Here is a 12,785-nt window from a genome sequence, read left to right as displayed (position 1 = left end):
TGCATGAGCCAGCCTTGTCGGCCGGGCAAAGCTTCTGTGCTAGGCCGGGCTGGGTCACATGTCCACCCCTTGGGTCTGGGCTGGAGCCACGCCCACCCAAGTGATGATGGGGATAAAGAACGGGGGTGGAGTTGCCCTCAAAGGTGCCGAACAGTCGGAAGACGCCTGACTCTGCTGTAAGGAACAAAATGAGAAAGGCAGGACAGTCCCTGGCTCTCAGTGAGGCCAGACCGTCCTGAAACTGTGGCACTGTGTCCCTCTGGGTTCCCAGCTGCCTCCCTTTCTCTGAAGCCAGGCTGAGGACCTGGCTGGCCTTACCTTCACTTTCTTGCCCAGGTGTCCACACTGAAGGGACAGCTGCAGCAGGAGCTTCGAAGGAGCTCAGCACCCTTCTCCCCACCCTCCGGCCCCCCAGAGAAATGAGCCCCTGTCGGCATCTGGAGAACACCCCTGTGCCTGGGACAGGGGAGGGCCCTCCTTTTGGACAGCCCCCCCCCCAGAGCCCAGTCCCTTGGGGGCCTCAAGCTGGGGTGGGATGAGGAGGTGCTCTGCTGGCAGTGCTGAGGATGGGTACTCCAGCTCCAGGCCTGGAGAGGCTTCCCAGCATCGCCTGCAGTCCAGCCCCCCTCTTCTAGGATGAGCCACTGTAGATCATTAAAGTTCCTCCTTGAGAGGCTGAGCCGTAGCCAGGGTTGGGGAGAGTCCTTGTCTCTGGTCAGCCCTGGAGCATGGGATTGTGGGAAGGAGGAGGGGGACCAGGCCCAGGGCAGGGGTCAGAGGCCCAGGCCCTGACTTCGGCTTCCCAGAGATCTCTCTGCCTTAGTTAAGAGTGTGTGTCAGGAAATTCCTCAGAGTGCTCAGAGTCCCTGTATTTTTATACCTTTTTACAATGTTAACTGCTCAGAACTGTTTTTTGTAACAAGACCTTGTTTTTTAAAAAGTTTATACAGATGTGTCCCTTTTCTAGACAATTGGAGGAGACGTGGGGGGGAGACCAGTGGGGTCTGGGGCAAGAGGGATGGGGCCCTCTAGGGAGGGGTGCTTGGGGAGGCGGCAGGGAGAGGCAGAGAGGCCGGTGTTGGGAAGGGAACTTACCAGCCTCACAGCATGTCAGATGGGGAGGCCTCTGAGGTACTCGGTCACCCGGCCCATAGAACAGATGGGGCTATTGAGGCCTGGGACTGGGCCCAGCCTGTGCAGCTCGACTCTTTCCAGCCTATGCTTTCTTGCCCCTTTCTCTGGCGCCTCCTTAGATCCAAGCCCACCCTCGGGACAGTGACAGGCCTTCCAGGCAGCATGGCAAACAAGTGCAGGTTTGGATGTGAACATGGGGTCTTGCCCTGGCACCGCTGAGTGATCCTGAGCAAAGCTGCTTAACCTCTTAGAGCCTCAGTTTGCTCATCTGTAAAATGGGAACCTACCGCATAGGGTGGCTCTGGGGACGTTCACATAGGAGGTGCGCAATCAGTGTCCGAAGGAGAAATTAACACTCATCCTCACCTGCTGGAGTCCAGCTGCCCGATTCAGCCACAGCACTGCCGCTGATAGCTGTGGACCTGTGGGTGGGACCCTTGGGTGGGTTACTTAATGTCTCTGGGCTCAGTTTTCCTGTCTCTAAGAAGGGGATATGAATTGCATCCACCACATATGCCTGTTCGGAGGGTTAAACGGGAGTGTGCGAGCCTTCAAGCAGAGCCCAGGCCCCATGTGCTGGTTGGAGGGAGGTGTTATAATGGCTTGCTCGTTTTTGCCCTTTTTTTTTTTTGAGACACAGTCTTGCTCTGTCGCCCAGGCTGGAGTGCAGTGGCATGATCTCGGCTCTCTGCAACCTCCGCCTCCCAGGTTGAAGCAATTCTTGTGCCTCAGCCGCCTGAGTAGCTGGAATTACAGGCACACACCACCACACCTGGCTAATTTTTTTTGTGTGTTTTTACTAGAGACGGGATCCGCCCGCCTCAGCCTCCCTAAGTGCTGGAATTACAGGTGTGAGTCCCTGCGCCCCACTTTTTTTGCCCTCTTAATGGCACCCATCTCCCCAACTTCCCAAACAAAGGCCTTGGATGTCAGTCCACCTGTCTTGACCCTGTGCCCCCCCACCCCATGGGTGGCCTCCCATTTTTGCTGTGTCCCTCTGGTGATGGGAACTCATGTCCTCGCCAAGCATCCCTGGTCATCAGAAAGCTCTGTCCCTGAAGCCTTCCGTCTCCCGTGCAATTCCCGCAACACGCATGCGCGCGTACACTGTCATGACGCAGCGTTCTGGGCAGGGCGGAGCTGGAGCCGGCGGGTAAGGAAGTGGGGCTGGGACTGCGGAAGCACAGGGCACCTGAGCAGATCGTTCACTCCAAGGGGTCAGGAGCCTCTCAGGACAGTCCGCGTTGGGGGCACTTGGCTGGCCCCTCTGTGCTCTCCACCGAAAAAGTGACTCAATCTTTTGTAAAAACTTGTTTTTAATTTTGTATAAAATAAAGGTGGTCCATGCCCAGGGGGGCTGTAGGAAATCCAAGCAGACCAGCTGGGGTGGGGGGGGCGTAGCCTACCTCGGGGGACTGTGAATGGGGGACTGTCTGTCCTCAAAACGGGCTGAGAAGGCCCATCAGGGGCCCAGGTCCCACAGAGAGGCCTGGGATGCCCCCCCGACCCAAGGGGCAGACTGGGCAGTGGGGAGCCCCCATCGTGCCCCAGAGGTGGCCACAGGCTGAAGGAGGGGCCTGAGGCACCGCAGCCTGCAACCCCCAGGGCTGCAGTCCACTAAGTTTTTACAGAATAAAAGGAACATGGGGATGGGGAAAAAAGCACCAGGTCAGGCAGGGCCCAAGGGCCCCAGATCCCAGGAGGGCCAGGACTCAGGATGCCAGCACCACCCTAGCAGCTCCCACAGCTCCTGGCACAGGAGGCCGCCACAGATTGGCACAGGCCGCTGCTGGCCATCACGCCACATTTGGAGAACTTGTCCCGACAGAGGTCAGCTAGTGGGGGCAGGAAGGAGGCAGGGTCAGGGTGGAGCTGGGTGATGGGAACCGCTGCCCCTCCCCCAACTCTGGTAATAGGAGTGTTTTGAGGATGAAAAGTAGCAGGGAGGGGAGGAGCTCAGGGTGTCCTGGAAGTGGATAATACGTGTTGAATAAACATCAGGTGGGTGGCTAGGTGGCCAGATAATGATGCAGGCATGGGGACAGGGGAGGTCTTGGGAAGGAGGCCTTCCTACCTCGGAGGAGCTCCTCGTGGGCACACACTGTACGGACACAGATCTCCTTGTTAATGACGTACACACGGCGGAGGCTGTGGGGACAGGGCACGGGAGGTCTCAGCCCCACTTCCACCCAATCCCACTGGGATAGCCCAGACAGAACCTGGCATTGGAGCCCAGGAGTGGAGGAGGTCCCTGGCCCAGGCTCAACCACAGAACTGAGCTCAACTTAAGGACTCACTATCTTTCCTCCAACTCCCCCCTTGTCTGGCCAGAGCTGTCCCCTGTGCCTTCTAGCCCCCCATGCTCCGGAATCCTCCCGACAGCTGCCCATCTGTGCTCACCTGTAGAAGCAGACCTCGTTGAGACACTGTTTGCAAGGCCTGTGTATGGAGTAGAGGCGGGTGCACGGGTACTGTTCCTCACGGCAGTCTGGTGACAGGTGGGGTCAGACTAGGAGCCCAGAGTTGGGGGCGGCCCCCAGCCTCACCCACCTGAGGCTGGCTCACAGGGCCTAGTCCCCCCGTACCCTCAGGCCCCGTGCAGACACCCATACCTACACATGCCCACATAGACCCACGCAGCACTGTCAGACTTCCCAGGGCTGTAATATTCATGTATCAATTCACAACCGCACTTACTATAGAAGCCTAAGTTTAAACAGAAATTCGCACCCACCCACCCATCACCACAAAAGCCCATACCAACTCCCGAGCAGACGTGCCCACGCTCACAGAAGCCCACATAGGAGCGCATACACCAACCCACACGAGGGTGAGCACACGGATTCTCCTGCACACACACATCTTGTTCTTTCAAGCTCTCAGCTAGGGCATCCGGAGGGCACCGCTCAGCCAGCCTGCGCTCCCTGGCCCTTCCTCACCTCCACATGTGCACCACCCAGTCTCTCTGGCTGGCAGGAAGCCCCCAGCACACTCCCTGCCCCTCCCAGTATCTGTGAGGACAGGGGACTTCCTAGGCTGCCAATTTAGCCTCCAGCCAGGCACGCTGGGGACAGGTGGGACCTCCTGCAGCTGCCTGGGGGGGCCTGGTAATGCCAGCCTACGGCAGTCATACTGCCCACATTACTGCCAAGAGCCCACACGGACAAGGGCCAAAGACCTCCAGCCCACCAGCACCGCCCCCTACTCCACCCCAACTTCAGGCCGTGCCTCCATTTTTCCGGCTGTCAAGAAAGCCCTTACCAAGAGGCCCAGGCTCTGTGGGCTCCAGCTCTGCATTGCCTGGTTCTGGTGTCGAGAGAGAGGTAGGCAGACATAATTGGGAGGGGTCTCTTCAGGGCAAGGGGAATCACCTCTCCCAGCCCTGGCAGACCCCCACTCCCAGGGTGGACAGGGTGGGGAGGGGTGAGGCAGGAGCTGGGGCAGGGGTGGGAGGAGGGTCTGGGGCCTACCTGGGGTTGGGGCTGGGATGACTTCCTGTTGGACTTGCTGCTGGGACTGGAACTGGAACTGTTCCTCGGAGGGCCGAGGAGTCACCTCTGCAGCCAGGGGAGGATAAGGGGGTCTGCTCCCTCTACCCCTCCCAGGGGGTCTCCCCACCCCAGCTGCCAGCCTGTCCTATCCTACCCCTAGCCCATTACCTTGATAATCATAGTAGTCTGGGTTGTCTGCAAACAAAGATGAAAGTGGAATTGGTGGGAGTAAGGCTACCCCCTCCCCAGCCCCCGGGGCAAACAAGTTCCCTGCTGAGCCAGGGACCAACCCCCAGAGTTCCCATCAGCCTGTCCAGTGCAGTCCCTGGCTGAGCCAGGCACATCTGAGCAGCCAGGCCTCGGTAACCCGGCAGGGCTGGGGGTGGAAGGCCCTTACCGATCTGGTCGCTATAGTGGGTGTACTGGACGTGGTCAGGGAACGGCGGCAGCGGGTCCAGGTCATACTGGCCCTGAGCCAGCAGGCTTGCTGTGGGGAGGCAAAGCATGTAGGGTACCCCATGGGGAGGGGCAACGGGGGCCCGAGACTCTTCTGGAGAGGGGAGGCGGGGGTCACAAGGTCAGGCCTGTAAGAGCCTAGGCCCCTACAAGCAGATTCCTAGAGGATCCAGACTCTTCTTAGATGGTAAAGACCCTTCCCCACCCTGGTCGTGGGTCCCCCCTCCCTGACCTTACCCTGCCCCTTCCTGTTGCTGGCCTCCTGGCTGCTCCTAGGACTCCACATGCTCCTGCCTCCCTCAGAGCCTTTGCACCTGATGCTCCCTGGGCCTGTGAGTCCTGCTCAGCTCCTTCAGGTCTTCCCTGGAATTTCAGCTGTGCCGAGAGGCCGCCCCACCTCCAGCCCACCAGCCCTCACTGCTGATTTCTGTCCAGCACTCAGCACATGCTGGAGTTTGTCATGTCTGCTTGTTTCCTATTTGTCTCCCTTCCCTGGACTGGCAGCATAATGAGGAGCAACGATGTGTCTGCCTGGTTTATCGCTGAATCCCCAGGGCCTAGCCCAGCACTTGGCACGTGGTAGGGACTCAACACATCGCTGCTGAATGCATGAATGTTGGCCCTGCTAGGACTTTTGTGGTCCTCATTAATTCTCCTCATTTGGCCAGTAGGGACCCAGCCCCACCAAGGTCAGGACTGTATAGAACAGAAGGGCCCTGAATGGATCTAGAACTCAAGCATCTGGACTCCCTGCCTTGGGTGCCCCTGCACCTGCACCTGCACATCGGCTCCCAGAGAGGCCTTGTGCCTTGTGCCCACGGAGTCCTTGTGCCTGGGACGTGCCCTCCGGAACCCTGCCTGCCTGCTGCTGTGGAAGGCTGGGGGAAGGGCCAGGAGCTGCCTCCAGATGCTGCCAGGGTTGGCTGGTCCAGTCTGTGGCCCAAGCAGGCAGAAGGCCCTGGGAGCTGGGGAGCTGAGTTCTGGCCATAAGTCGTGACAAAGGCTCACTGTGAATTCCCCCTACTAACCCTACTCCCCACCCCCACATAAGGGGAGCTACCCCCTGCCCCAGGAGCCACTTACCAGGCAGGAATAGCAGGAAGAGGTAGGCAGCTCTCATGGCAACAAAGAGGCAGGCCGGGGTGGTGTCAGAGAGGACAGCTGGGGAAAGACCGGTGGGAGGGCTCTACCCAGGGCCACACCCAGGACAGCAGAGCCCACCTTTGATCCCCTGATTTCACCCTGGAGAAGGTGGCACCCAGAATAGAAGCCAAGCATGGGAGGGCTGGAGTGGAGGGACATCCCAGTCCCTGCTGGCCCACCCAGGTGTTCAGGTCACAGGGGACAAGGCCTCCAACCTAGCTCCAGGGCTGATCCTGACAAGCAAACCCCGTGTAGTGGGTGTACTGGATGTGGTCAGGGAAGGGCGGACCCTGCCCTGCTCACTAAGGGGACATTCCTAATGTGCTCCCAGCCCAGGCCATTCTGTCCTCACCCACACCCGTGCTCAGCCCTCTGGCCCAGTGGCTCCCCGGGTGTCCAAGGCACTGACTGCATGAATCACTGAACCCAGGCCCATCCTTGGGACCCCAGCCCTGGCCAGCCGGCATCACTGCCTGGACTCAGCAGCTTCTGCCAAGCCCACCACCTGCTCCCAATTAGCCCCTGGGCCCTAAGCATCCTGCTCAGCAGGAAACCACATACACATGGGCCTGCCGGCCCCCAGAGCGGCCAGGCCGGGCAGGGCTCCCAGCTCCCAGAAGACTCCTCTCCTGCCAGGCCTCCAGGCCTCGCAAGACCTGGCTGTGTTCATCACAGGCTCACGAGACCCAGGCTATTTGCAGCAGCAGGAAGCACTAAAGTGAAGCCTGAGGGGACTCCTCTGGATCCCAGAAAGGCAGCACTGAAGGGGCCGTGACATCACCCAGCCTGGGGGTTCTGCACTCCCAGACATTGTAGGCAAGTGTGTGTGTCATTTGGAGGGAGAGGGCATGGGGTCCGTGGCTTTCATCAGGCTCCTGACATTCAAGAGCCCAGCCTCCAGTCCTGGCTACACGGTGGGACTTGGGGGAGCCTCCGGTTCCCCACATCCAGCCCCAGCTCAGTGGAGGGCCACCTCAGGTCCGTCAGCCTTCTGTAGGGAGGGCTGCGAGGGCGGGGTCCATCCAGGAGGGCCCCTCCCGGCTGCAACCCAGGAAGTCCTTTCAGAGAGCTAGCTGGAAACCGCAACTTTGGTCTGTTTTCCCCACTGGGAATCCAGGGAGAGGGGAGGGAAAGGGGAGAAAGCAGGAGGTCTTGCCCTCCTTCCTCTCAATCCTGAGGCGTCCCTGACCCCCTGGCCCTCTCATGCATCGGGCACCTCACTGAGGTGGAGTGGGAGCGGGGAGAGGAGGCTCAGGACCAAGCTGCCCCAGAGGCGAGGGATAGCTGGCTCCCCACATCCCATTCTGAAAACCCTTGACCTCCTCATGGGAGGGGGATGAAAAGACCCAGAGAGGCTTCCTTGCCCCTCTCCCCATCGGTCAGGTCGGTCGGAGCCCCCGCCGCTCAGCAGAAGGCGCTGAATTGGGGCAAGAGGAGCTGCAAGGTGTTGGGGGATGCCTGTCGGTATCCTGCGGGGAGTCTTCCTCCCCTAGGACTGGCCCCCGAACCCAGGCTTATTGGGGGAAGGAGGCCCACGGGCTAGCGGGAAGGCGGAAAAGCGGGAAGTCAGTGTGGAGTTCATGAACGCCTCCCAGGGGACCACATCTCCAAGCACTTCTAGACGAAGGGGTTTTGGGGCGTGCGGGAGGCCAGGACCTGCCCGGGAGGCTGCCCCACCCCCATCTCTGGCCTCTTCCACAGCTGCGGCCTCCCCCACCCCCGACTCCCCTGCGTCCCGGGAGGTGGGGGACAGGGGGCCCCGACGCTCGCTCAGACATCAGACAGAGGGAGGGCACTGCCGGCTCCAGAGCCGGGCTCGAGGGGGGAGGGGTCCCGGCGGGAGAAACCCAGATGTTGCAGCGCCGCACAGCTGGGAACAATCAGCCACGGAAACTTGCTCCGCGCGCCCTCGCGCTCCCGTCTCTGATCTCTCTTTGTCTCTCTGCGTCTCTGTCTCGGCCATTCCCACCGGGGGCCCCCCCACCCCACCCGCCACATTCCAACCTCCTCAGGAGAACAAAAGATGTCCCATCCCCCGACGCCCTCACCTCTGGCTCCCCTCAAACTCGGGCTCCCCGCCCTTCCCAATTCGAGTTCTCTCTGCAGAGCAACCCCAAACTTTCCAGGTGCCCCCTTGGCGTCCGCTCTGAAGGCGCGGGGTTCAGGAACCTCCGCGGCTGCCCCAGGATCTGGGACCCAGAGAGCCTGGCACCCTCGCCCCCGCGCCGGGGGACCCGCCGACGCCCCTGACCGCCCCCCGGGGCCCCCAAGCGCCAGGCCCGCGCCTACCTGTCCGGGTCACTCCGCCGCCCGCTCCGAGTCCGCCCGCCGGAGCCGCCCCTTGGCCAGCTCCGAGTCCCCCTCCGGGCCCCCGACGGGGCTGGCGCCCGCCCTCCAGCCCCGGAGCCGCTGGGTCCTAACGCGAGCTGTCCACATGGGCCGCCACGCCGTGCCCTCGGGGTCCCATCTCCTGGGCTGGGGGTGTCCCCGGGGTAGAGGCGCCCGGAGCCGTCCTCACGTCCGTGCAAAGCTTCCTCCTCCTCACAGCTGCTCCTCACTCGACGTCGACGGGGTGAGGGGGGTGAGGGGGGTGAGGGGGGTGAGGGGGGTGAGGTGGGCAAGGGTAGGTGTGTTGCCCATTTCACAGAGGAGAAAATCAAGCCTCCCAAAGTGACTCACCCTAGGCCCCTCAGCCAGAAAGTAAGCCTCGCTCTCCCTCTGCCTTCTCCCAGCTTTCAGGACACCCTCCTGCCTTGGTTTTCCTTTTGCCTCTCCAGCCAAGCCTGCTGCGTCTCCCAGGCCCGCACCCTCCTGTCCTACACTGCTGAGCTCTGGGCCATGGCTGGCTTCCACAACCAGCAGTTCTTTCTTTCCTTTTCTGGAGACAGGGTCTTGCTGTGTTGCCCAGGCTCCTCTGGAACTTCTGGCCTCGAAATTTTGGCCTCAAGCATTCCTCCTGTTTCATCCTCCTGGGTTGCTGGGATTACAGGCATGAGTCCCTGCCCCGGGCCATAACCAGCACCTCTGTCAGCCCTGACCCAGCCTATGTGTCCCACAAATGTCCTCAAGATGCATCAGCTTCAACAAGCATCCAAGTCCAAATTCACGACCTCCTAACTCTCCCCCAGACCTGGCCCTCCAGGGTTCCCAGTCCCCCACTGGCCCCCCAGCCTTCCATTACCCAGGCTTCCTCCCCTGCCCTTAGCCCTGCATCTAATCCAGCACCCCCCCGTGAATGCTACCTGAAAAATTTCTTTTGTGGCTCCATCCACTGCTCCCACGCTGGCCTAAGCCGCTGTGAGACCAAGTTGCAATCCCAAGAAACCGCATTTGCTCTTTCTGCTTGTCAGAAGCTGACAAAGCCCTGACTCAGTGACTGGGGGCAGCCCAACAGAAGGATGCCTTGAAGATGGCAGGCAGGGCAGAACACAGGCTCCCACGCCTCTTGCCTGAATCACTGCATTGTTAGAAAATATAAGTTAAATGATCCTGGCTGTGCCTTTTCCTGTACGTAAGATAGCACCTGACAGGATTGATGACTATGCCTCTATAATCTATATAACTAGATGCATCCTCGAACCCAAACCTTGGCGAGATTTGCACTAGTGTAGCTTCTGAAGACATTTGATGCAAATTTTTCTTCTTCTTTTTAATGAGACCGGGTCTCACTCTGTCATCCAGGCTGGAGTGCAGTGGCACCATCACAGCTCACCTCTTGGGCTCAAGGGATCCTTCCACCTCCGTCTCCCAAGTAGCTGGGACTACAGGCAAGAGCCACCATGCCTGGCTAATTTTTTTTTTTTTTTTTTTGTATTTTTTGTAGAGAAAGGGTTTTGCCATGTTGCCCAGTCTGGTCTCAAACTCCTGAGCTCAAGCAATCCACCCCCCTCAGCCTCCAAAAGTGCTGGGATTACAGACGTTGAGCCACCGTGCCTGGCCATAGCTTCTGAGCACATGCAGAACCGCCTGCCTCTGTATCTAAACTGTGGGCTGAAATGCTGCTTTGGAACAGTAACAGAAACTCTCTGAAACCCTCTCCCAGGGCGCAGTCCTCAGTAAGACTCAATAAAACTAACTTTAATTTTTTCAACGGCTGATTTTTTTTTTTTCTTTTTTTGAAATGGAGTTTAACTCTGTTGCCCAGGCTGGAGTGCAGTGGCGTGACCTCGGCTCACTGTAACCTCCACCTCCCGGGTTCAAGAGATTCTCCCACCCCAGCTTCCTGAGTAGCTGGGATTACAGGCACGTGCCACCATGCCAGGCTAATTTTTGCTTTTTTTTTTTTTTTTTTTAAGTAGAGACAGGGTTTCACCATGTTGGCCAGGCTCCTGACCTCAGCTGATCCGTCTGCCTTGGGTTCCCAAAGTGCTGGGATTATAGGCATGAGCCACTGTGCCTGGCCAAAAGGTGGATTTTTTCTTTTTTTTTTTTTTTTTGAGATGGGGTCTTGCGGTCTCTGAGGCTGGAGTGCAGTGGTGCGTCCTCGACTCACTGCAACCTCTGCTTCCTGGGTTCGAGCGATTCTCATGCCTCAGCCTCCGGAATAGCTGGGACTACAGGCACCCGCCACCATGCCTGGCAATTTTTTTTTTTTTTTTTTTGTATTTCTAGTAGAGACGAGGCTTCATCATGTTGTCCAGGCTCGTCTTGTACTCCTGACCTCAGCTGATCCACCCACCTCAGCCTCCCAAAGTGCTGGAATTATAGGCGTGAGCCACTGCGCCTGGTCAAAAGGCTGATTTCTTTTTTAGTTGACACCACCATCATTTGCCTGGGCTCTGCGATAGCCTCCACTCTGGGCTCTCCCATGTGGGTCCTGCCTCCCTCACTCCCACAGATCATGGCCCCTTCTACTGATCGCCTTTCACTCAGGTTAGAGGCTCAACTCCCCTGTGGCCTCCAGGGCCCCGGCCCTTTATGGCAGCCTGGCTCTGCCTCCTCTTCCTCCTCCAGCCACTGGCCTTTGGGGGTTTTCTCCCAAACCCCTCTCCCTTCCACACTGAGGCGTTTCTTCCTCCCAAGCACTGGCTGAGGTCTCCTCCATGGGGTCACAGATCAAACCCTCCCTTCCTCAGAAGGGCCTTCCCTTTTTCCTTTTTTTGTGCTTTCTAGCTTAACTGCTTGCAGCTGTCTTGTTGGCCTATGTCTGTGACCATCTAAGCCCTGTCCCTCTTCCCGATGAGACTGTCATCTTGCCCCATGAAGGCCGGGACCGAAGCTGTTTTTGCTCATCTTCAGTTTTGCTGATTAGGTTCAGAGCCCGGCTCAGAGCAGCAGTTCAGCAAACATTTGTGGAATGAATGAGTGAACTGTACACTAAACTCTTCCCGGAGAGGCTGGCTGGGGGTGCAGATCCTCTGCCTCTGGGGCAGCCTTCAGCCCTGCCCAGGAGCCTAGGCCTGAGGCGGGAGTGAGAGTTGTAAGGGCTGCGGGCTGGGAGGAGATGAGGATGGCCCCTGATTTAGACCTTTGCCATCTGATCTCTTCATTGCCAGTCATTCCCTCACCTCCCTTAGACTCTGAGTCTTAGGGAGGGACTAAATATGCCCTGTGCCTCCTTCATTCCCATGCCCCGCCCCCCAGTGTCTATTGCAGTGCAGCAGAGACTTTTGTCACCTGGAGAGAGGTGCGCCCTCAGGCCAGGCCAGCCCAGCCCTCTCTGCCTGCCCTTAGACCCCACTGCTGCCAGGAGCAATCCCACTGGCAAAAGAGAGGAAATCACCCAGCAGAAATGCTGTCCCCTACCCTTGAAAAAAGGAGGGAGGCTGGGTGCAGTGGCTCACACCTGTAATCTCAGCAGTTTAGGAGACTGAAGCGGGTGGACCGCTTTTGAGCCCAGGGGTTTGAGACCAGCCTGGACAGCATGGCAAAACCCCATCTCTACAAAAAATACAAAAATTAGCTGGGTGTGGTGGCGCCGGCCTATAGTCCCAGCTACTCAGGAGGTTGAGGTAGGAGGATCACCTGAGCCTGGGGAGGTGGAGGCTGCAGTGAGCCATGATTGCACCACTGCACTCCAGCCTGGGCAACAGAGCAAGACCCTGTCTAAAAAAAAAAAAAAAAGAAAAAAAAACTGGGAAACTGAGGGGCTAAAGCTGCCAACTCGTGTCCTGGCTCCCAGGTCCTCTCTGCTGCTTCTACCCATTCCCCTGGCTGTTTCTTTGGGCAGGGGAGAGGATGGGGCTGTGGTTGCTGTGCTCCCACTATGTCCTTGGAGATGTGCTCTTTCCCTGCCAGGCTTTCATGCTGGATGGTGAACTGCTCGCAGGGTTAGACCATGTTTTTGTCCCGTTTTATTCAGTTTGTTGAGTTAGTCCTGGTGCCTGGCACACACCTGTCCAATAGATTCATGAATAATCAGCTAAGGGTAGAGGAGGGATTTGAACCCAGGCCTCTCTGTGGCTTCCTCTTAAACAGCATCTACCACCCTGAACCATTGCTGGTTGGCAACACAGTGCCAGGAGCAGAGGTCCGCCGTGATGTGCCTCCTAGCAGGAGTTACATCCTCACACCCACATCCCTTCTCCTCAGCATGATTCAACGTTTTCTCAGCCCCTACTC

At 58.6% G+C, this 12,785-nt stretch overlaps 2 protein-coding genes across 17 annotated transcripts in view; one reads left to right on the top strand and one right to left on the bottom strand.

Moving 5' to 3' along the window:
• CROCC (ciliary rootlet coiled-coil, rootletin) overlaps positions 1-945 on the top strand; it is a 59,471-nt gene extending 58,526 nt beyond the window's left edge. For all 13 annotated transcript variants that reach the window (XM_063719894.1, XM_054556224.2, XM_063719899.1 and 10 more), the window contains one exon: positions 337-945. In XM_063719894.1, the coding sequence (XP_063575964.1) occupies positions 337-423 (87 nt within the window). In that variant the 3' untranslated portion in view covers positions 424-945. The remainder of the gene's footprint in view (positions 1-336) is intronic.
• Positions 946-2,432: 1,487 nt separating this feature from the next.
• On the bottom strand, positions 2,433-9,537 carry MFAP2 (microfibril associated protein 2). 4 transcript variants are annotated; one of them, XM_063719915.1, is made up of 11 exons: positions 9,467-9,535; positions 8,514-8,781; positions 6,165-6,242; positions 5,319-5,444; positions 5,023-5,112; positions 4,794-4,820; positions 4,605-4,691; positions 4,396-4,440; positions 3,535-3,622; positions 3,209-3,282; positions 2,433-2,969 (listed from the first exon to the last, which is right to left on the bottom strand). In XM_063719915.1, the coding sequence occupies exons 4-11, from the start codon at positions 5,365-5,367 to the stop codon at positions 2,866-2,868; spliced, it is 564 nt and encodes a 187-aa protein (XP_063575985.1). In that variant the 5' UTR covers positions 5,368-5,444; positions 6,165-6,242; positions 8,514-8,781; positions 9,467-9,535; the 3' UTR covers positions 2,433-2,865. The 4 variants fall into 4 exon arrangements, with proteins under 4 accessions (XP_063575985.1, XP_054412225.1, XP_002811457.3 ...); XM_054556250.2 differs by lacking the exon at positions 9,467-9,535 and having other exon boundaries at positions 8,514-8,800; XM_002811411.5 differs by lacking the exons at positions 5,319-5,444; positions 8,514-8,781 and having other exon boundaries at positions 9,467-9,537.
• Between the last annotated feature and the right edge of the window lie 3,248 nt (positions 9,538-12,785).

The sequence above is a fragment of the Pongo abelii genome, chromosome 1, assembly GCF_028885655.2.
Source record: "Pongo abelii isolate AG06213 chromosome 1, NHGRI_mPonAbe1-v2.0_pri, whole genome shotgun sequence".
NCBI lineage: Eukaryota > Metazoa > Chordata > Mammalia > Primates > Hominidae > Pongo > Pongo abelii.
Note: the sequence above shows the minus strand (reverse complement) of the source record. Positions and strands in the feature narration are given on the sequence as shown.